General features: G+C 42.5%; 1 protein-coding gene across 6 annotated transcripts in view; it reads left to right on the forward strand.

Moving 5' to 3' along the window:
- Positions 1-25,225, forward strand: part of ascc3 (activating signal cointegrator 1 complex subunit 3) — a 141,903-nt gene that overhangs the window by 23,118 nt on the left and 93,560 nt on the right. For all 6 annotated transcript variants that reach the window (XM_082550848.1, XM_082550847.1, XM_082550852.1 and 3 more), the window contains 4 exons: positions 1,507-1,624; positions 10,283-10,484; positions 10,918-11,053; positions 12,259-12,384. In XM_082550848.1, coding sequence (XP_082406974.1) covers positions 1,507-1,624; positions 10,283-10,484; positions 10,918-11,053; positions 12,259-12,384 — 582 coding nt within the window. The remainder of the gene's footprint in view (positions 1-1,506; positions 1,625-10,282; positions 10,485-10,917; positions 11,054-12,258; positions 12,385-25,225) is intronic.

Below are 25,225 nucleotides of genomic sequence, written 5' to 3' on the forward strand. Positions count from 1 at the left end.
AGGTCAGTAAACACAACCAGAGTTCATACATAAGGCACACGGGATTATAAGGGGCTCTGTCGACTTTCAGAAAAATCCAAGGATTGATTTTAAGTGCGCCGTATTTTCCAAACAACGCGGTAATAACGACGGCCCGCTAGCATGCGCTACCAAAAATAGTGCTTTGTTGTGTGTCTGACGGACGAAAGCTAAACCAGTTCCACACCACTGAAGCTGCAGCATTTTTACAAACCAGTTCTGGTTCATGGTTTCATTCAACGATCCACTTTCTCCCTTCTCATTCTCATTCGCTGCCATGCTTTTTCCGCCATGTGCGTATGAAAACAAAGGCACTGTGCATGCGCGTTTTACCCATATTCTATCGCCATGTTTCATTTTCTTATCATTGCCCAACATTATACCGGTGTTACCGTGAACGGTATGATATGGCCCAGCACTATGTTTGGTCATGCATCAGTATCATGTGTGTTGTCAGTTTATATTTAGTTCAATATAAAAATGTAATATCATGACATGTAGTGTAACCTAATGTAAAAATGCTCTTTAGTTTAGTAAGGCCGTCCTAAATGAGTTAAGCTGTGCTATAATTATCCAGTCATTGGTGCAGATGATCCAAACTGGGCACAGGATCAGTTACAGTTACAGTGGTAAGTACTGCTTCTGACTTTGTTCTTATTTCATGGCTGCTTGGATGTTAACAGCAGGTGAATCAAATAAAAAAGGCCTTTTTAATCCTGACCAGGTAAATGGACTGATGTTCCAAACCTGCATTAAAGCTACTTTATTCCATGCATAGACTTGTCCACATTCATCCTGTGTAATTCTCCTCTTCAGCACCAATCTTGGCATTAGGCTCAGAGGAGTCAAGGATCGAACCACCATCCTCCTGAAAAGGAATCTTCAGTGTATTTTTCCTGTGCACGTGGTTTCAGGATGCCCTCCTGTGACTCAGCTCCACTCTGGTTCTTTTGTTCCATTTACTCACTGGAAATGAGCAGACCACACAGACCTTGCCACTGCTGACCCGTAGCTGTGCACGTGCAGACTTATTACACAGTTAACGTTTGCCTGAAGGATGGAGACTGCACACAAGCCATTTGAAGGAGAAAGTCTGTCTCTGTCCTTGCAGAGCCCACACCTAATCAGTCAGTTCCAAGGCCAGGATTCATGAGAGTTCATTTAAAAAACATCCCTGTGAGCAGATGAAACCTCACCCCCTCCGTCCACTGAGAGGAGAGGACATCACCTCTCCTCTCACTCCCAGCGTGAATAGAACAGATATTCACAGGGACCACGAAGTTTAGAAACCACAGAGCAAAGCAAGGCCTCGACAGTTTCCTGCTGTGCTCTCTGTCACAGCCTCCATTCTGAGACCAACCCTTATAGACGAGGGATAAGGGTGCTGCATTGTTCCACTGATCCTCACAAGCCTGTCACGTCTATTCATTTCCAATGAGAAATGTTTTTTTCCAAGTACTGACTGTCTTCTCCTGTTCCTGTCTCCAGCTGTTTGAGCTGCTCGGCCCAGAGGGGCTGGACATGATCTCAACCCTTCTGCAGCGAAGGGCGGCCATTGTTGACTCCCTCCTCCGCATCCAACCTGACAGGACTGTCTATCCATCAGGTAAGGCCCATGGCAGGCATGTCACCTCAGGGGGGGAAATACTCATGGAAGAATAAGTACTGTGTTCAGTGCACAGCGTCCTAACATGACTGCATCCTTTGGATTGGATTGCACTGTAGGGACAGTCCTGCACAGTAAAACTAGCCTAAAAGGGAGAAGCTCGTTTGATCGGTGAGGGTTAAACACAGAGTTTCAGATGTCCTTGGTCATAACCTGCAGTTTTAAACGTATCTGAAGTATAAGGTTACACAGGCACCATTGCTCTGCTTGCTGTGACTGACTGTTGGAGTGTTAGCACCACAGGCTAACAACTCTGATGCTGTTGCATGGTGGTATCAGAGGATACTGAGATATTAGCACTGGACCGTAGCACTGTGTAACAAAGTGCTGCAGTATTTCTCTGCATGTGTGGACGGGATGGTTGTTATTTATCTAACCTGCTGTGTGTGTGTGTGTCCAGCTGACTGTGCTTTCCTCGCCATCAGGGAGTGAAGCTGGGCGTGTTTAGACGCTGTTGTCAGATAATGATGATGAGTCTTAGAGACACAGATGATTGGTGCTACATTTGAATCTACAGTAGACCATCTTAGCAGTCTTTCCTAACTTCTTATCATCCAGCATTAAGTCTGCTTAATGTTCCTGTTGATAACAGTTCACACATTGTTGCATTGAACCTTCATTTCATTCAGCATGCGACTGGTCCGACATGCGACTGGTCCGACATGCAGTGGTAGTCACAGCCCTGACCTGATTCCCTAACAATGACTGAGAACTGAGAGCATTTCTCCGTTTGTCTGTCAGCTTTGTCCGTTTGTGTTTTTAACTTTTCTTAAGGACTTTTAAAAAGTGAGGGAGGTTTTGTTTGTTTTTTTACAAAAATAAATGAACTAAAAAGCTGCCTGCATGGAGACAAACTCCTGGCTTAGTCTGAGGGAGAATTGAACATGTAGCTGATTATAGTAAAACTATCTGCAGGTTGATTTACCCTTTAAGACCTACCATAGAACCAAGTCCGCCAGAGCTTATAGTATATTCTTACATGCTGTGGAGCCATTTCTGGGAGCATTTCAAGTTGCTATACATCAATACAACCATTACAGCCAAAATTTTAATAATATGTCTGCATTAAGTGCATAGTAATTACATAAATTGCAAAAAAGTGCAATGAATTACAAAAACATTTAAAATCGTTTTTGTTTTTTTAACATATATTTCTAGTTAGAGAAATTTAAGAGGCTTATCCCTCAAAACTGTAAATACAAAAAAGTTGCACAAAATAGTTTCCCACCACAGGAAATTTATTTTGAGTGTCTTCATAGTTTTATTTTTGAAATACACCAATTTTTATATACTGCAGGAAAAACGAAAATAAATATTATAATGCAAATTTGCAAAAAAGCAGCATATGCATCAAAATAAACTATTTCCAGCAGAGCAATATGAGTCCTAAGCATCCCAGAAACGACACAGAAAGTCACAAAGCCAAACATAACTTTTAAAAACACCAGTATAGGCTCATGAGGCCCTGATAGTAAAAAAAACTACATTTCCGCAAAATGACGTCACTTCCGGTTTCGGGCAGGTCATGGCGGACATGCAATAGTTCGCGCTGATGGACGTAGGAAGTGTTACAAACAGCTGATCGGATCGGCAAAGCGTGTTTCTGGAATATTATGTTTTTGTTGCTGCAAGTGCTTTTTATGCAGTTTTTGCAAAGCTTTATGTGGAAGGAAACCGTGACCGAGGACAAGCTGATGGCATCAGATGTAAGTACAACTCCTCCAGTTTCATATGCAAAAAAAATTATTGTGCTAGCTCACGTGGTTGCAGAGCTACCGGGATTTAAAAATAGTTACGCAAAACGAAGCGTGGCCGCCCCGACCGGCTTTAAAGGGTTAAAGCCACCCGTCCACTCTCTTGCATTAATATCTGCAGTGTGCAGGGCTGCTCTGCAAAGGGAGCACAGGGTGTACTCCACTACATTTATTTTAGTTACTAATTAGCATGTCAATCAAACTATAAATAACAAATCAAGACTAGCAGCTGCCAGTGCTAACCCTCAGCCTCCAGGCTGTACAACCGTCAGGTGGCACCAGTCCCTGAAAGTTGTAGAAAACACAATTACCATAATTACCAGTATCAGTTCAAATGGCCAAGTAGGAACACAAAGTCATGATAAATCTATAAAGCACTGAGATACCGTCACTTTGTGTTATTGGCTTTGTTATGGTGAGGACTGCAGCTGGACCATCGGGGGTTTTGACTGATATTCTACTCAAACCTGTTAGCATGTTAGCATGTATGCCATAGAGATAACATTGAAGCAGAGTTACTGGAGCGACTAATCAGATGAGCTGTTACGTGTAAGTTCATTTCATCCACCCTAGAAGGTGTGGGTGTTTATGAGAGACACACCTTTTTTTGATCGAGGTCTTTTTATTGAACAAAAAATTGCTTTTAACAACAATTAAAGCAGTATTAACAAACAGCCCTCCCCCCCCCCTCCCCAGAACAGTGTAACTAAAACTCAGCCAGAGAAGAAAGAAATAAGATAAAATAAAATTACAGATAAAAAGTAAATAATAACATAAATGAATGCAAGCAAGGGGAAAAAACAAAACACACACATTAAGCAATAGTATCTGGATTTAAACTTTCAAAGTAAGTTAGAAAAGGTTTCCGTATGTCATAAAATGTCCGAGCCGAACCTTTTACAGTGTAGCCGATCTTTTCCAGCTGAGTATTGTACATGACATCCTTAACCCAGTGCCCATAGACAGATGGAAGTGGCTCTTTCCATTTCAATAAGATCAACCTACGGCCAAAAGAGTGCAAGAAGATCAGAGTGTGATTCAGAAAGACTGGCATCACCCCAAAAATGGCCATAAATGGACAGGCTGTAATTGGAATGCCACATATCTTGGACATGGTTTCAAATATACTTTTCCAAAAGCTACCCAATTTTGGACAAGTCCAAAACATGTGAAGTACAGAAGCAGGCTGTTGTCTACACCGGTCACATGTGGGGTCAAACCCATCCTTGATTTTGCTCAATCTAGTTTTAGACCAGTGGAGACGGTGAACCACTTTAAACTGAATCACCACATGCTGGAGGCAGGTAGATGATGAAAACATCCTATTGATGATCCTATGCCAAGTCTGGGCCATCCTCTTCCCCATTGTTCCCTAAGAGATTGCAGTGTGGACAGCTTATAATTACTTAACAGCTCATAAACATCACTTATAACCCGCTTGGCGTCCAGTTTAAGATCAAAAACATCATCCAAAAGAGACGGAGGTGGACAGGACGGAAAGCACTCAGTATTAGAAGCAACAAAGTTCCCAAGTTGTAGATACCTGAAAAAATGTGACTGAGGGATCTTGAACTTAGTCACCAATTGTCCAAGTGAACAGAAGATATTGTCTGTGAGAAGAGCATTCATTGAACTTACTCCAAGCTTTGTCCATTTGTTAAATGCCTCGTCCGTTAAGGATGGAGAGAACAGGCAATGTCTATGCGGTGGTGCAATAAGGGAGAGTTCAGCCTGTTTAAAGTGAGCTGGTACCATAATGTCAGTGAATGGATGACGAGAGGGTTTGTGGTAAAGCTGGAGACAGGTCCTGCCAGGGCTAATCTGGCACACAGCAAAGACAGCAGGGAGGATTCACTGCTCCAGTGCTACCCATGATAATTAACTACCATGAACTTTTACCCAGTACAATCATCCCTTATATTAGATGCCCAGTAATACAACAAAAAATTTAGAAGTGCTAAGCCCCCTGTGCACCACGGTCTGTTTCAGACTAGGTGGCTTTTGTTCCAAATGAAGGAAGAAATTTGACTATTCAGATTGTTAAAGAAAGACTTGGTTAAAAAATTGGAAGACATTGGAAAAAATACAGAAATTTAGGAAATATACTCATCTTGATGATATTTATTCTACCACCCAGCGAAAGAGGCAAGGACTCCCACTTTCCAAAATCCTCTTTTAGCTAAGACAATAAAGGAGGATAATTCGTTTTATACAAGTCTTTGGTTCTGTGTCACCCAAATATTTAGTTATAGCTGGGTTTGAAAGGTGCTAAAATAGACGAAAATGCCCCAGTTGTCGTTCCTATAGGCATTGCCCCGCTCTTCCCAAAATTCACCTTGTATCCAGAAATTGTCCCAAATTCCTTAAGTATATCCAAAAGTTTAGGGAGGCTATTTGGAAATAAACAAAAACAAACAAAACCCCGTGAGGAAATCAGTACAGTCAAAGCTTCACTCTGGTGACCCTGGCGGGTGATTGGCCTGATGTGGTAACCACAAATGATTATCAATATCAATTGAAATAATAAATTTAATTCAGTTTCAATTTTATTTACACGGCATCAAATCACAACAACAGTCGCCTCAAGGCGCTTTATACTGTACAGTAGATCCTACAATAATAGATACAGAGAAAAAGCCAACAATCATATGACCCCCTATGAGCAGCACTTTGGCAACAGTGGGAAGGAAAAACTCCCTTTTAACAGGAAGAAAGCTCCAGCAGAACCAGACTCAGGGAGGGGCGGGGCCATCTGCTGTGATTGGTTGGGGTGAGAGAAGGAAGACAGGATAAAGACATGCTGTGGAAGAGAGACAGAGATTGATAACAGATATGATTCAATGCAGAGAGGTCTGTTAATACATAGTAAGTGAAGAAGAGACACCCAGTGCATCATGGGAATCCCCGGCAGCTATTGCAGCATAACTAAGGGAGGATTCAGGGTCACCTAGTCCAGCCCTAACTATATGCTTTAGCAAAAAGGAAAGTTTGAAGCCTAATCTTAAAAGTAGAGATAGTGTCTACCTTTAAGATTAAGCTTCAAACTTTTGTGATTAAAAAATCCTACGCGCCCGGTCGTCCCTGAAATACTCGTGTCACCAGAGGCAAACATCATTTCTGCTTTCTCATTAGAGACCAAACGGTGATTATTCTCAGGGATTCGTCAGAGCTCTGTGTGAACACATCTTCTTATCATGGTCATTCTGACCACAAACTGCAGCCGTCGTGTCAGGAAGGAGTGTGGAAAGCTTTCACCACTTCAGCTCTGGCCTGCACAGTCACAGCAACGTTACGGCACAAAGGTTATTATCATGGTGAAAACTCAGCTTCGGAAAAACCTGGAAAACCAAAAAATGAATGAAAAATGATTCATGAATGGGAGCGCGGTTCCCAAATTAAAAGTGTCAGAGGTTGTCAGGAGCCTACATGATGATGGTGTGGTTTAAAGGAGCCTACGCCACCTGCAGCTGTCACATTCACTAAACTGGTGTCTCACACTGATGTTAAGGTCAGCAGATGGTTTCACTGAAACAGCACCATTAATATAAGAGATAAGATAAGATAGAACTTTATTAATCCCTCGGGTGGGTTCCTCTGGGAAATTCGATTTCCAAAAAGCACAGCACCAACAGAAGTTACAGAATATTATATACACACACACACACACACACACACACACACACACACACACACACACACACACATAAATACAGAGACAATATAAATAAAATATACAAAGGGGATAAATAGAATAAATAGGAATAAAAAATAAAAATACAAGTGAATTGCACATTTCAAGTATTGAGGTCTATTGCACTGTTGACTATTAACAAAGGTATTGCACAAGGTATTGTACAGTGAGGTGCAGAGGCACTACAGCTTAGTTGTTCCCCCCTCCTTTGTCCTCCTGTTTCCCCTCCCTCTCCCCTCCAGAGAGGAGTTAAACAGTCTGATGGCGTGTGGGACAAAGGAGTTTTTAAGTCTGTTAGTTCTTGTCTTGGGGAGAAGCAACCTGTAGACATATATAAACCAGTGGACACAGCCATGTTCAGTCTACCTCTCACACACTGAGACGAGACGTGTTAGTTTCACTTCAATAACAGTCTGACAGCAGGTGTGCAAAATATCTGTCAGTCACCTCACATTTAGATGACGTGTAAATGTTCAGAAGCAAAGCTGTGGTGAAATGCTGCCAACCCACAGCTGGGACAGTGGTGGTGTTGCTGGACCCCACTGGTGGGCTGATGTAAGCCACTGTACTTGGACAGTAACAGAACAGCTCGTTAGCGTGAAAACGTTTCAGTTGTGATTTTGGTCACACCCATGCGCTGTTTCACACGTCAGCCAATTTCGAAGAAGTCCCGATCAGCGTCGAGAAATTGGACTCGCCAGACAGCTTTTGAGATTACTGTTGCCTTGACAACTGAGGGTGAAATCAGGAGGGGTTAAAAAAGGCTGATTAAATTTTCCACTATTTGCATGCCATCAAGAAGAGTGGGATTTAGTGCGAATGCCTGTCTCTTGCTGATTAGCTTTTTAAATTCCAGTTTGGCACTTGCATGTTTATCAGAGCAGATTCTCTCGGTGGCTCCTCTCCACGTGTCAGCGGCCGACGGAGGCAGCGCCGTGTGGGACGCACCCTTAAAAGACGAGATGGCCACACTCGCAGAAAGTGTTTGACCAATTTTGGAAAGAAATATTTGAGGCAGTCGTACCCAGTGTGGTACATTTTAATGCCCTCACACTTTGATGAGCTGATTCTAGGCTCCCGTGGGCAGTGGAAACATCTGCCTGTTCCTGCTGTCTCCGTGTACAGGGAGGAACACGGGAGGAACACGGGAGGAACTGCCTGCCGGGCCGCTAACGTTTACAAGGCTGCAGTGTTTAACGGAAGGAAAGAACGTGGCAGAGGGTCACATCCTAGTTGGATGCTTGCAGGGTCGTTAATGACAAAGTAACTTGTTATTACAGCAGATAACATTTAACATGGATACATACGATAACCTTCTGTTTCAGGCCTCACTGATTAGAAACAGCTGATAGGACCACGTGGTCTGTGCTGGGTTTGAGAAACCTGAAGTTGAGTAAGGACATTATGTTCTCCACATTGGTTGCTGAGATGGGGACACATCATCGAGGCGAGGAAAGGTCCAAGCACCTGTACATACCCAGAGGTAGCCTGCCTTTGAGCATGTCTGTACAGATGTAGTACAGCAGGTGTCCACAGGATGTAGGAAGCTGTCTCTCTGACAACCTTAGAAAGAAGGCGATGATGCTCGTGTTGCTCTGACAAGCTCCCACAGGCGTCCTCGGGCCATAACCAGAACAGAAGCTCACAGACGACCGTGTGACAGCGAGCAGACACGAGCTCGGGGATGTTTGCATCATTCTCCATGTAAGCAAGCCCAGCAAGAAAACAACATGAATGTCTGCTACTCGTTTCTGCACAGTCACGTTTCCATTGAATGACTCTGTGACTGCAGGAATGTTTAGCTGGCACAAATGTTCGTGCTGCAGGCAAACACATATCAGCCCGTATGGAAAAGATATTTATAAATCTGTCGTGTGTGAAACTTGTATGAAAAGCATACGAGAGTGAAAACAGATATAAGATCCCTTGAAAAATTATATAAATGAAACGTGTATGTTTTGGATACTTCCTAAAACAATATGTGAAAGTGATGAGAAACGAGTAAGTCATATATGAGTCACTATATGAAACAGGCCACATGTCATGCACGTCTTTTATGAGTTTTTTCTATTTCTTTTCCATGTGGCAGGTTTCCACTCATCATCTAATGTCCATTTGTTAGGTCTGGGTAACGTCTTAGACTCTTCTCTTCTAATAAGTACAAATCTACATGACTTTACTAAGACCAGGGATACAGAACTGTGTCGCTCACATGCATGCACTCAGACCCACTAGTTAATATAATCAGTACCCAGAGGACACACGAGGACACGGGGAAGCCCAACACTTTCATTTACACTCCGACAGCTCAGAAATGAAAATGCTTTGAATGTTTTCATGAACGGTGAAGTGATGATCTGTCCTGCAGTCGTTCATCAGCCGTCTGAGGCTCTGTCCTAACAGTGGCGTGGAGTTCGCTGTGTGTGTTTGACAGTGTCGTGTTTCGGTCCTTCAAAAACAACAAGATTGTCATAGAAATGTGAATGTGTGAGTGTAAAGGACTCGCCCTGCTTTGACACTGCTCCAAAGGAACATTACAAATGTAAAATGGATTTAGCTTTTTCATCCATGAATCTCTTTCAGACAGGCACTGCATGTCAGAGCTACCATACAGTACCACCAAACCCAAAAGCTGGTAATGACCACAAGCACCACTGTTTGTGTGAAACACCCTGATCTGTCTCGCTGACGCTCTTCAGCACAATTATAGCTCTGTGATCGCTCGGGAAATGAGTCCTCGAAACCTGGAGTCACTGCTAGAGACATATAACCAGGCACGATAGCTCCCAGAGAGAGGGCCAATAAAGGACGGGGGATGGTGCAAAGAGGATGACGAGGAGGTGGGAGGGTGAGAGTGACAGGAGGAGGGGGGCTGTTAGAGTGCAGGGGGGCTGTGCAGCAGGTAGAGCCGCTAGGTGAGATAAAAAAGAAATCATTCAGTCAATCAGCCCGGGCCGTGGTGCAATCATGAGATCTCATCTGCTTTCAAGAGCAATTCTGCCTTTATTGAGCTGTTGTGTCTCAAACAGGGAGGCTGCAGCGGCCAAGCTTAACCCGTGCATTGCCAGATAGAGCTGTCACCACACACTAATAAAGTATTCCTACCTGACTTCAGCGTGCTGCTGAGAACTAACGATGAGCTGTTTCCTTCAGATCTCAGCCTCAAGGTCAGCGCTGAAGTGACCAAGCCCACCTACGGGTGCCAGGTGACCATCCAATCAGAGCAGGAGAAACAAATGCTAAAGATGTATCGAAGGGAGGAGAAGAAAGAGAGGAAGAGATTCAAAGGAGGCGATGAGGGTGACTCTACGGATGCTCTCCTGACCTTTGACCCCAGAGAGATGAGAGCCCAGCGGTACGTCGTCTCTACAAACCTCATCTTAGTGTCTGTGTGTCTTTGTTGTGTGCCCACCTGGGCTCTCAGGTGTGTGTGACTGGCAGCCTCCTGCATTTTTCATGACGGCTTCAAAAAAGCAAAGCTGCTTTTCTTTGGGGGGGGCTGGAGGGGGGCAAGAAGATCCTTCCAAAAGTTTAATCTCAGAGGGTAAAAAAGCAGCGATCTGTTTAATTAAAATGTTAGCGTGTGCAGATCCAGCGCAGTGTGAAGACAAAGATTAGCCCCTTTATAAAGCCTCACATCTTTGCCTCTTCACTGGGCTCATCCATCACAGGTTTGTTTCCACAGCTGTGGATCAAGATGAGGGCCGGGCCGTGGATCTGACACTGTGCCAATTTAAATGTTAAAGCTCTGTTTACTGTCTTACTGTTGTACGTGTGCCTCGGTGCAGAGAGCAGGCCCTGCTGACTGCCCGCCACGAACCTGTGCTGAGCAGAGACAGGGTCTACGAGCGGATCCGATATCCCAACGTCTACGACAACCTCGCAGAGGCCACGAAGACGGCTGCGTTTGTGGGAGGAGCCAGGGTGAGGCTGATTTTACTGTGCTGCACTCTCTGCCTCTGATGTGTGACATGACCCACAGGTTTAAAGTGCGCGTGCTCTGTGCTTCGTTTTTCCTTTTCTTACTGTTCTGGAGGAAGGCTAAATCATTTATCTGTGCAGCGGGGATAATCCCATCTTAACATTGTGTGATAACATCATTCTTGCTGCTTCATTGCATTTTACACTGTGGGAGATGGCTCTCACGAAGTCTGAGCCCGTGTCAGAGTGTAGAATCACTTTAGTGGCTGTCAGGCTGCTGAACGAATCACAGAGAAGAAACACAGTGTGACCATCTCACGGCGTGGGTCTGTGACCACGACACAGTGCTGAGAACCATCACAGGAAATAGTCTCTGGGCTCAGGACGCATGTGTCTGTGCAGCAGCAGGTCTCCTTAATCACTGGCTTCTGCTGCTCGGTAAATGAATGAACGTGTGTGAGAAAAGTGATTAAGCCTGAAGAACATCTGGAACTAAAGGCTCAGCGATCAGCTTGAGCTGTCGGGCAGAAGGAAACGCTTCATATGACCGAACCAGCTGACTGCTTCATGAAGCATGTTTCCTCCATCAGCTGGTAGAAGCTGTTCCTCTGCACAGACAGGACGTAGGTTCACTGATGATGGTCAGAGATGGGGCGTTCTAGTGTAGAAAGCTGAGCTCGTGTACTCGTGAACCTGTAAGTCAGACGCTTCCACAGTGGCTTCATTTCCCATGTGACAGTTACTGGAGTCGGTCAGGTGGGCTCTTTTTCTTTTATAGGCACTGACTTGATGTTCATATTTAGTCTTTATTATCATCAGTGACAGTTTCAACGTGGTTATGTTAGACTCTGTAGTCACATAGAGAACATGCTACAGACCCAGTCTGGGCTCAGAGAGGCGTTTTGCTCTGTGGACCTACATCCTGTGTTGTGTTATGGACCCAGGCTCCTCTGTGCTGTTCATCTCTAACTCCCACTTAACTCCAAATACCAAGTACACTCTGCTCATAGTGTTTTGCGTTTTTGCAGTGGGGAAACTAAACGTATTGCTTCAGATTCACAGTGTTCAAATTCCTGTTAAATGTTCTGTATCTATGAAGCGCCTTGAGGCGACTTTTGTTGTGATTTGGCGCTATATAAATAAAATTGAATTGAATTGAATTGAATTGAAATATTGTGTCAAACCTTTTCTTCTGTTTGGTCGTTCAGATGCTGCTGCCCGAGGGAATCCGCAGAGAAAACTGTAAGATGTACGAAGAAGTGGAGATCCCACCCAATGAGCCCATGCCTGTTGGGTTTGAAGAAAAGCCCGTCTACATCTCTGAAATAGACGAGGTAGGAGCTGCTGTGTGCTTAGATCTGATCTGTTTGCGGGGACCAACAGCCAGCTGTGGGGACAAACGCCCCGCCCCCACAGGTCTGAAGCCATGTTTGAGGCTCACAGTGGTTTTAGTGTCAGGGTTCAGTTTATGTTCAATAGTCCTCACTAAGATATGAAAACGTGTGTGTGTGTGTGTGTGTGTGTGTGTGTGTGTGTGTGTGTGTGTGTGTGTGTGTGTGTGTGTGTGTGCATTAAAAACCATGAGAATGTTAATATGGAGAATATTGACCATAACCACAATGCTTACTGGAAAGCCCCCCACCTCCACATGTACCACATATGTACACTACAGGTCCTTCCACAGCAGCCACAGTCACAGCAGCACTCCAGGTCACTTCTATCTTCTTTCAGTTCAGACTGGGTGAACTGGTCTATCTCCAGCTTAAGTTCACACTGTTTACTTTCCCAGCATTTACTCTGTCTTGTGTCTGTGATCACCTTCTTGATATTAGTCTTATAATTATAGACGCAGCTTTCTGTTTGAGAGTACGATTCCACATTCATGACGTTTGGTTAGTTGGTGATCGAATGTTGATGGCCATCTGTCTGTACGAGTTAGCCTGGGTCGACCCGGGTTTGTACCCTTCCCTCTCTGTCACAGCTCAGAAAGGCTCCGTCCTCCTGAGCCCGGGAAAATCCTGACGTAGAAAAGCAGTGTGGTGTTAATGAAATACACCTGTGTTGTCTCTGCACGGCGTCTCGGGTGGCACGCTTGAGTGAGACGTAGCACACTGAGGTCCTCACACTCGATGAAATAACTGGCTGCTGTACTTCATCAAGTACCTGAGCATGAACCACAGGAACTGTTTGTGTGTCTGTTAAGCTGCCAGGAGAAGTTGATCATGTGACTGTAGCACTCACAGCTGTCAGCCTGAGTGGCAGCTTGATGGACAAACCCACACTCACACTGGTACGTTCTGACTGTACCCAGTCACCATTAGGCCAAGCAAGAGAGAGCAGCAGGCTGGAGAACCTGCAGCTGAGTTCGATCTGTCTTAGAGAGGAGCAGGACTGCATCAGAGTGCACACTCATCGAAAGCGCTGCTCTGATGCTGCTGTTGAAGATGCAGCAGAAGATCACGTCATGAAGACACCAACGTGGAGCATCCATGAAGCTCAAAGCTGCAGGAAATGAGTGTAACTGTTACCACTGTTAGCCTTCATGTCATTCACGCTGACACAATCATAAACAGGACTGATCGCTGTGACGGAAGCATGTGTGTCCTGTGCTGTGACTAACTGATGCATGGATGCTTTAATCACATCAACGCGTTGTGCCTTTTGTTGTCGTCACAGTTGAGCATACTTGCTCCTGTGTGTGTGTGTGTGTGTGTGTGTGTACTTCAGTAGCTGTCAGCTTCAATCTTCATCAGTGTGTCTTTCAGCACTTCACCACTAATCCTTTCATTAGTCACAGAAACAGAGCAGGGTGCCACATTCCTCCGTTCAGCTTCCTCTCTGTGTTTCTGCAACAAGAAGCAGCTCAGAGGAGATTCCCAGATATAATCCAACCCCGTCCCACACCCGTCTGTGACTTCTGCTGCACACCTCACCGCTGTGCTCATACATGCACTGCACCAGCCTCCGGTAGTGTTGTGCCACTCCCAGCAGCACCTGCAGTACCTTCAGCATCTGCACTGTCAAACCTCTGCAGGCCTCGTTCTTGCCGTAACGCCATGGTCCTCCTCACTGATTGTCACTTCCATTCTTATCTTCAGCTCAGTTTTCTGAATAAAGTCTTTTACATAGAACAGACTCTGCCTTACAGAGCAGGAGGAACCCCATCAGAGCAAGCACTTTGTGACAGTAGGAAGGAAAAACTCCCTTTTTAAAGGAAGTAACCTCAAGCAGACCGGACAGGGCTGAGTGTAAGGAGAAGAGAGCAGCAAGAGCTGGTTCATTACTAATGACTAAACACAGCCGTGATGTGTAAACGCACAGGTAGTGACAGGGATGAGTAACAAAGGTGTTACATGCTGCACTGAGGTGCACCGGGACGATCACAGAGTCCACTCACAAGCCAATAAGATCATTTGTACCTTTCATCATTTTATTAGAATTATTCAATCAGAACTGAGCACGAAATCGAATAAAAAGTCTGAGAAACAAAACACTGAATAATGACCACAAACAAAACTATGATTTGAACAAAGCTAAGAGTAAGTAAATGAATCCAAACGGAGTTATTTATGGCTGCCACATCGACTCTCACAGTAAATACACCGACGTATTCATCGTGTTGTGAGCAGCTTTCTTTATTACTCATCATAAAATCACGGACTCACAGGGACGAGAGCCACCTCATGTTCAGTTGTCCACATGTATTGGCTTCGTTGTAGGTACAGTTGAAGGTTTTATAATCCTCGTCTCTTGTGAACGCTAGCTGTAAATTGTTGTGTTTTTTATATCAGCATTGGACTGGTTCTGATGGTCTGGTTTTGGGAGGTTGGGGGGGACGAGAGTAAAGACGCTGCCGGTCATCTTCTGGTCCCAGCTCTGGATGCTCACAGAGAGCGAGCTGCTCCATCCACAGTGGGATGATGCCTCTCTGTGAACAAGGCCAGCACTGCAACATGCAGCTGCTCATGTCACTCCTCAGGTTCAAAGGAAGACTAGTCCCCACGCGTATGAGCAAAATGACATGTGGTGACCTCTACCTGACACAGGTGTGTGGTCACTCCTGACCCGAGTGTGTGTCCTTAGCCCACAGGGTGTAACGTGTTGTCTGTTAGAGGGAGTGTGTGCTCTGATAAAGCACACGACTGCAAAAGTAGTCACTATGTAAATGTTAGAAATGAATCGAGCTGCACAACGCAGCGCTGTGTGACAGGCACAGGAAGTGAAACCATGCATAGTTTCATGTTGCTCTTCTTGTTCTCTCCAGCATTATGTTAAACAGTCTCATCTCCAGCTAACTGTCCTTCCTCTGTCCTCCCCCATCTCTCTCTCTGCATCCACCAGCTCCTTTCTCTCTGCACACACTTTCTTCACTTGTTAGCACATTTCACACTCCTCAGCCAGCTGTGCTGCACATCCTTTCCAGCCTCTGACTAACCAGGTGACAGAAGTCTTAGTGTCCAGTCTGCTTTGTCCCAGCACTCCTGTCGACTCCTCCATGTCCCTCACTGTCCCGGAGCCTCAACTCCTCCCTGAACTCTGTGCAGCATCTTTCTTCAGCTTTCACCATTTAATCCTCGTTTTCACCATGGCTTGTTATTATGCAGTTATTCTACAGACTAGCATCCAGTGTTGCCCAGCTACATTCTCCCCTGATCTCTTTCAGATTTTACCTTCTGATATAGATGTGGTCCACCTGTGTGCATCGCCCTGTTCTTCCCTCTTCTTGAAGTACATGTTTTCCACAGTCTTTTCTGTCATTTTCACAAAGTTCATCGTCGTCTGTCCTTCAGTATTTGTCTTCCTAACACCTACCCATCATCATCCCCATCATCACCTCTCTTCCCTTCATCTACATGCACTATACAGTCTGCTTCAGTCACCACACTGTCTCACCCTGCTTCATCAACAAAAGAAGACTTTTCCATTGCTTAGACAGATGAACATGAGATGAACGTGCAGCTGAATAAGAGATGGAGTCAGTAGAAGGAAGGAGCCAGAATCCCACATTACTGATCAGGTGTGGTAGAGGCGTAGTGCAGTACGAGTGCAGTGGGAATGGTGCTGTAGTGTGTGTTGATGGTGTGACTTTTGAAGTTCTACCTTAAGCTCAGACTTAGTGCAATGCTGCAAATCAGATGAACAGCTGTTCAGCGTGCAGGCAGATAATGAGTGAAAACTACCCAGCAGCGTCTTAAGGCAAAGCGTTGTGAAACGGGATTCAGCTCCTCCATCCTGCTGAGTGTGGTTTTCACTTTCACAAAGCTGAGACCAGCAGCGGCTGGAGCGGCTGCATTAAAGGTGAAGCATCAATCCATCAAGGTCTAAACTTTATGCACACTTTCAGCTGCCTGTTGTTGTATGTTGGCACCAAATAAATAAGATTGAATTGAATGGAGTCATTCAGTTGTTAATTACTGTGAAGTATTTAGACGCGTCAGCCTTTACAGCTAAATGAAACACAAAGTTACACATTGTTGACTTGAATCAAATGTCGAGTTATTTCTGAATCGTGTCCCTGCTTCACTCTTTAATGTCCCTGCCCCCCCTCAGAGTTTCTTTCCCTCTTTCACTTCCTGTGTAACTGATCTACATCGATATAGAAGCTCTTCTGCTGAGCGATGTGAATTAGCCTCAGTCAAGCAGCGGCTCTATTCATTAACTTAAGCCTGGGCAACTGTGGAACAAAGTGCCTCGCTGCTGAAGCGCCAGCACACAATGCCTAACACGTCTTTATTTGCTATTAGGATGGCTTTGAAAGGCAAGCTGAAAAGTGTGACGCTGCCGCTTCCTTCCAGTTTACTCTGCTGCCGTTTGTCATTTATTGAAAGCTGTAATGGGGAATGGGGCTGGCATTCCTTTTAACAGTGTGAAACATTAAAAGTGAGGAATTTATTAAGGTGCTTTTCAGCGAATGAATCAGGGTCTCCGTATCCTGCACTGCCACCATGGTAAAAGCCTTCCTAATTGGTCCAAATAGATATGTACTGAGTGTGCAGAGTTAGAGCGAGTGCCAGTCAAACATGTACAGAAACTGCTGCTTCTGCTTGCTGATTTACAGCAGAACGCAGCTGAAACTTGGATACGGAGACCAGTATTGACACACACACATGGCCTAAGCTGCTAATTGGTAGGAATTAACTCAGGCTGCTAACACATTCTGAAAAAATGACATGCTCCCGCAGGGAAAAGGTCTGTAGAGGGATAAGGATTAAGGAACACAGAAAGCTTTGCTCTTTAGCAGCTGAAGGAGAGTAGAGTGTGGGCTGGTTGAAAGGCATAAGTAATGAGTGCCCCCCCCCCACTGCATATCATTCTGCTGCCTGATACTCGACGAACTGGCATTATGGCTCATTTAAATGTTTTTCTTAATGAATGGAGTATATTTAAACAGACATTGTAGGCTGGAAGCTATTTATATCTCAAAAAGTCAGTTCATGCATTGCTGATGCAAAGTTTTATCCTAATGGAAACACTGAAGGCTTTGTAAAGACGTTCTAGATGCTGAACAATCAGCAGCAGTGCACTAGGCTCTCATGTTGACTAGCTGCCGTGCATACGAAAATTACAGCAAGTCAGTGAGTTTAAAGTCTGTAGGCTCTCAGTCATCCGGGTCATGGTAGTCTAAGGAGCTTGAAAAGACAGCAGCTGGACTTCTTTCAAATGTCTTGAAGACATTTCAGCTCTCATCGCAGAATCTGTTTCATTTCGTAAAACAAATGCTGTCCCAGGTATTTCAACGTTAGTCGGTGTTGTCCCTGAGGAGGGTCATTGAGGGTCGCGACATATTGGCAAAGAAAAGATGCCAGTGGTCAAATTTTGCACAGAGAGCACAGATGGTTTGAAAGAGGACTTAAAGAGGCCATTTATGTCCAATTTGAACTGAGGGCGGGGCTTACAGCACAACCTGTCTGCTGCCAGTGCAATGCCACGCATTCACACTCCGATGGACGCATCGGAGAGCAATTTGGGGTTAGTATCTTGCCCAAGGATATTTGGCATGCAGACTAGGGGAAGCCAGGAATTGAACCGCCAACCTTCCGATCAGTAGATGACCTACAGCCACCCACGAGTTTTCGGAGAAACGACCCACAGAAGGACAGCACCCTCCGCTCCCGTTCGCTTCAGTGCCACTCAGTGTAAGGTAATGCCATCCAGAGTAAGAATCTGCTTAGATACCATATTTCTAAGCTTTTCAGGGCCGAGTACAATAACCTCAGTTTGATCTGAATTAAGAAGCAGAAGCAGAAAGTTAGCGGCCATCCAGGTCTTTATGTCTTTAAGACATTCCTGCAGTTTAACTCATTGGTGTGTGTTATCTGGCTTCATGGACAGATAGAGCTGGGTGTCATCTGCACTGAGGTCTAGCAGGAGCTACAGTATCCAGAGTCGTACGTAGTGAGGAGGTAAAATTATTAACAAGATGATCGACCTCTGTTGGAGCAGCGTTCAGGTAGCTGCTCTGCTCTGTGTTGGTACAGGGCATTGAAGATGATAACAGTGGGTGGATTATTGTGATTGTTTATGTTTAAGTTGTTTGTTGCTGGTTTTTAGTTAGTTTTTTGTCTGTTTGGGAGCTGACACAGTCTCTGTGGAGATGGGGTTGTGTGGGAGTAACAGGAGGAGAAGCTGCAGAGAGGCGTGTAAGACTGCAACTCTGGATAGTCACATTTTGGGGGGGTTTAATAAATTTGGATAGATGAAATGAGGGCTGCTCCATCCAAGTTGGGATGGGTGTTGTCTCTCATAACAACACCAGGTTTCCTCCTGAGAGTTTATGCTCACTGAATTAACATTTACATGTAGAAGACTCCCTTGACATGGAGTTTGGAGCATGGACTGGTACTTCTTTTCAAATTCTGTGTTACAGTCAGTGTACTGTACATTACCACAGCACTAATCCATCTTCAACAGTCGTATCATTATAATCAGGGCTGGAAGTTGCACTCTTCATCACACAGTTTTCGTCTAACACTCAGATCTTCCGTCAGTAAACCTCGACACTTTAAGCAGATGTTTCACAGACTTTTTTCCCCTGCAGCTGATGTAATCAAAGGCGACTGTTGGAAAATTTATTATGAGTATATATGGAGTGGAGTGATTCATTTATCTTTGATGATAGTAAAAAAATCATTTAGCACATCACACCCCACTCCCCTGAACAGTTTCATGTCTTTTTATCCACGACTCAGACTGGAAGGTTAGTCCAAACACCTGGAAAGATATAGTTAGAGATGTCAGATGAAGGTTTTGTGTCTGGTATTTTCAGACATCTGATGGTAGCAGGTGAGCAGTGCTGTTGTCATTCCAGTACACATGCCATTACTGCTTTCACTCAAAATCCTTTGATTCTCCTGACTTGACAGCCTGCCCCCTCCTTTCCTATGCAGGAGGCAGCGTCTAAGCACAGGCATGCAAAGATGAGGCAGAACTGAACAGCCCGCCATCCATAATTAATCCACCTTGATTGCATTTTCTAATCCAGTTTGGATGTGGTTCCCCCACAGCACACACACGTGGCTCTCTAACTTTTCTTAGACTTGATTTAAGACATCTTTGAGGTTTAACACATTCACAGTCTGGGTTGGTGATGTGAGAGCAAGCACAAATATACAGTACACTACATCTATATACTATACACCGTACACTACACCATATATACTATACACCTATATACTATACACCGTACACTACATCTATATACTATACACCGTACACTACATCTATATACTATACACCGTACACTACATCTATATACTATACACCGTACACTACACCATATATACTATACATCTATATACTATACACCGTACACTACACCATATATACTATACACCTATATACTATACACCGTACACTACACCATATATACTATACACCGTACACTACATCTATATACTATACATCTATATACTATACACCGTACACTACACCATATATACTATACATCTATATACTATACACCGTACACTACACCATATATACTATACACCTATATACTATACACCGTACACTACATCTATATACTATACACCTATATACTATACACCGTACACTACATCTATATACTATACACCGTACACTACATCTATATACTATACACCTATATACTATACACCGTACACTACATCTATATACTATACACCTATATACTATACACCGTACACTACATCTATATACTATACACCGTACACTACATCTATATACTATACATCTATATACTATACACCGTACACTACACCATATATACTATACACCATATATACTATACACCGTACACTACACCATATATACTATACACCTATATACTATACACCGTACACTACACCATATATACTATACACCATATATACTATACACCGTACACTACACCATATATACTATACACCATATATACTATACACCGTACACTACACCATATATACTATACACCTATATACTATACACCGTACACTACACCATATATACTATACACCATATATACTATACACCGTACACTACACCATATATACTATACACCATATATACTATACACCGTACACTACACCTATATACTATACACCGTACACTACACCATATATACTATACACCATATATACTATACACCGTACACTACACCATATATACTATACATCTATATACTATACACCGTACACTACACCATATATACTATACACCATATATACTATACACCGTACACTACACCATATATACTATACACCGTACACTACACCATATATACTATACACCGTACACTACACCATATATACTATACACCATATATACTATACACCGTACACTACACCTATATACTATACACCGTACACTACACCATATATACTATACACCATATATACTATACACCGTACACTACACCATATATACTATACATCTATATACTATACACCGTACACTACACCATATATACTATACACCATATATACTATACACCGTACACTACACCATATATACTATACACCGTACACTACACCATATATACTATACACCGTACACTACACCATATATACTATACACCATATATACTATACACCGTACACTACACCTATATACTATACACCGTACACTACACCATATATACTATACACCTATATACTATACACCGTACACTACACCATATATACTATACACCTATATACTATACACCGTACACTACACCATATATACTATACATCTATATACTATACACCGTACACTACACCATATATACTATACACCTATATACTATACACCGTACACTACACCATATATACTATACATCTATATACTATACACCGTACACTACATCTATATACTATACACCTGCACAGCAAATCCAGCATGTCCAAATTAACACTGTCGGATTTGATTTCAACACTATTAAAGTGTCTATATGGGTCCACACCAGAGAGTGTTAATTTAACTCTTTTTGGAGAGTTGGTACGTTAACTCTGATTTAGTGTTAAACACCAAATCTGTCTGGAGTTGATAATTTAACACTTGGTGTTAAGAGTTTATATATTAACTCTCAAAGAGTATTTTAGTTTAACTACGTAAGAGTTATCTTCTAATTCATTCTAAAAAGCGGGAATTTTACTGTTCTGAACTTCTAGAAATTTCTTTTGGAAATAAACATTTACTAAAAAGATGCAATGGTTTTTGAAAAACATTTATTCTGAACTGTGCACCACAATTTCAAAACATTTTCTGAAAGATGTAACAGTGTACATGTTCTCACTTTCATTAGAATTGTGTTTATCAAAAGGTCTGACATGGTAAATGCAAATAACAGCATTCTCATCACTTATTGCTTCAATACAATATGCATGTCCTTCATTCATCCCTCTGTGGAACTTCAACGCACTTCTGCTCTCCCCCATATTCCATCTTCACAAGCATATCCTGTGTGGAGATTGAATAAAAATTAGTTGACACTAATTAATGGCACAAATAATCCAGTAAACAATTGCAGCACAGTAAAAAAAAAAAGGAATCCTCTTTGAGCCATTACTTGTGTAAAGTATTTTCCCAAAAGACAAGGACACAGGCAACAGGTAATACTGAACTAAATGTAAAACCTCAACCTTTTTCATTTTTACCTAAACCGTGTGCACAAAACTCTGGAGGGATCTATGCTAACGTAGAACCCAGTCAGGACGTCTGCTACTGCTGTTTGCTCGTTTTTTTTTTTTTTTATGGGCGATCGTTTTCAGGCTTCAAGCAGCACCATTATACCAACATTTACATTCTGCACATTGTTTTAGGTGTATTTGACCAAAAGTTTGACTGAAAATTCACATGCAAGCTTTTTTTCAAGGCTGTGGTATTTGCCCGCAAACAATACCTTTCAGCTAGCTAAAACAGAATATTATGCTATCAGCGAGCAACATGGCTAATGCCTTTCACACAGCTTTGTCTCAACTCCAAAGAGCCACAGAAGTAAAAGCTCATAATAATAATTGAAACAATCTTTGAAAAAATGACTTACCAAGCATGGCAAACAACTCAAATATGTAGAGCAAAATGTTCTGAAACGGCTTCACTTCAGCTTCGATTGGAGCCGTGCTGGGGGCGGAGTCTGTGAATTTACTCTGTTGGTGTCATAGCCCCTGTAGGAGTTCAGAGTTAAGAGGTCAAGGGTTAATGTTTCCATTGTAACACCTCCAGATTTGACAGAGAAACACTCATTTTTAACACTCGATTTTACCTACTATCATTTTACACCTCAGAGTTACATTAAAAGAATGTGACTCTGCTTAGAGTAAAATTAACTCTACTTTTGCAAGGAGACTATTAACACCAAAACATTTAACACTTTTGAATTTGCTGTGTATATACTATATACCGTACACTACATCTATATACTATACACCGTATACTACATCCATATACTATACACTGTACACTACATCTATATACTATATACTATACACCTATATACTATACACCTATATACTATACACCGTATACTACATCCATATACTATACACGGTACACTACATCTATATACTATACACCTATATACTATACACCGTACACTACATCTATATACTATACACCGTATACTACATCCATATACTATACACCGTACACTACATCTATATACTATACACCGTATACTACATCCATATACTATACACGGTACACTACATCTATATACTATACACCTATATACTATACACCGTACACTACATCTATATACTATACACCGTATACTACATCCATATACTATACACCGTACACTACATCTATATACTATACACCTATATACTATACACCGTACACTACATCTATATACTATACACCGTATACTACATCCATATACTATACACCGTACACTACATCTATATACTATACACCTATATACTATACACCGTACACTACATCTATATACTATACACCTATATACTATACACCGTACACTACATCCATATACTATACACCGTATACTACATCCATATACTATACACGGTACACTACATCTATATACTATACACCTATATACTATACACCGTACACTACATCTATATACTATACACCGTATACTACATCCATATACTATACACCGTACACTACATCTATATACTATACACCTATATACTACATCCATATACTATACACGGTACACTACATCTATATACTATACACCTATATACTATACACCGTACACTACATCTATATACTATACACCGTATACTACATCCATATACTATACACCGTACACTACATCTATATACTATACACCGTATACTACATCCATATACTATACACTGTACACTACATCTATATACTATACACCTATATACTATACACCTATATACTATACACCGTATACTACATCCATATACTATACACGGTACACTACATCCATATACTATACACTGTACACTACATCTATATACTATACACCGTATACTACATCCATATACTATACACTGTACACTACATCTATATACTATACACCTATATACTATACACCTATATACTATACACCGTACACTACATCTATATACTATACACCGTATACTACATCCATATACTATACACTGTACACTACATCTATATACTATACACCTATATACTATACACCTATATACTATACACCGTATACTACATCCATATACTATACACGGTACACTACATCTATATCACTATCACCAGCTTCTGCAGCTCCATCAACAAACATTTGGGCGCACTCTGAGGAGGGGGCATTGGCTTACAGATGAACGAGAGTGCTGTTAAAACAGCACTATTATTATTATTTTCTGTTAACTGCTTCTATTAACTTACTCATCCTTGTAAAAACGATCGCCGATGGGCTCAGCCTATCAGCAATATTGGATATATTCGTCCAATTTCCCATATCTACACTGTATATGAGTGTAGACTTGTATATAGGTAAAGCATGTATGGACTGTATAACGTCCAATTCCAAATGTCAACTTTTAAATAATGGAATTTAAAATAAGGTGGTAGGAACAGCAGAAGTCTAAACTTCATCCTAAACATTGTGCAGACATGGAGACGCTTTCTTCTCTCTTGTTATTTCACTTTTATTTACATGTTTGAAATAAAAAAATTTCTGTCTAAGAAAAGCTTTTCTTAGACCGAAGCTTATTTTCAGAAGCTTATTTCAGATGGAGATGAGAAGTGTAAAACGTCTCTTCTGGTCTGATCAGTCAGAATGAGCAGTTGTGTTTAAAAGTCATGTGCACGTGGACCTGCGCTCCTGGACCTGTGCATGTGGACCTTTGCATACACACACACACACATTCGTACAGCAGTCTGTTCTCCTTTAAGTGCTTGCAGATACACACACACTCTGATTGATGCATTGCAGACAATTTGAGGTTCAGTGTCTTGCCAAAGGGCACTTTGTCCTGCAAACTGGATTAAACAGGAACAATCTAATGAGTTTTTGATTGGCCCACTCTACCTCCTTAGTTGCAGCCTCGTCCCCATGTATGCTGCATCTTGTTGGCTGAGGAGGAGAGTTACCATCCACACCAGTACGGGTAATGTGTGTAATGGCAACGGCCACATTAAAGCTGTAAATGTGTTCTATGCACCATGCGTGTTTTGCTGTTATATGTGGCGTGTACACATGCCACTGTTAGTGTTCAGTGTTGACATTGATAGGATGTGTTGGTTCATGGTTTTTGGGCTCACAAGCCTCTTTGC

Source organism: Aulonocara stuartgranti (assembly GCF_965226115.1).
Source record: "Aulonocara stuartgranti genome assembly, chromosome: 11".
In the NCBI taxonomy this organism is placed as follows: domain Eukaryota; kingdom Metazoa; phylum Chordata; class Actinopteri; order Cichliformes; family Cichlidae; genus Aulonocara; species Aulonocara stuartgranti.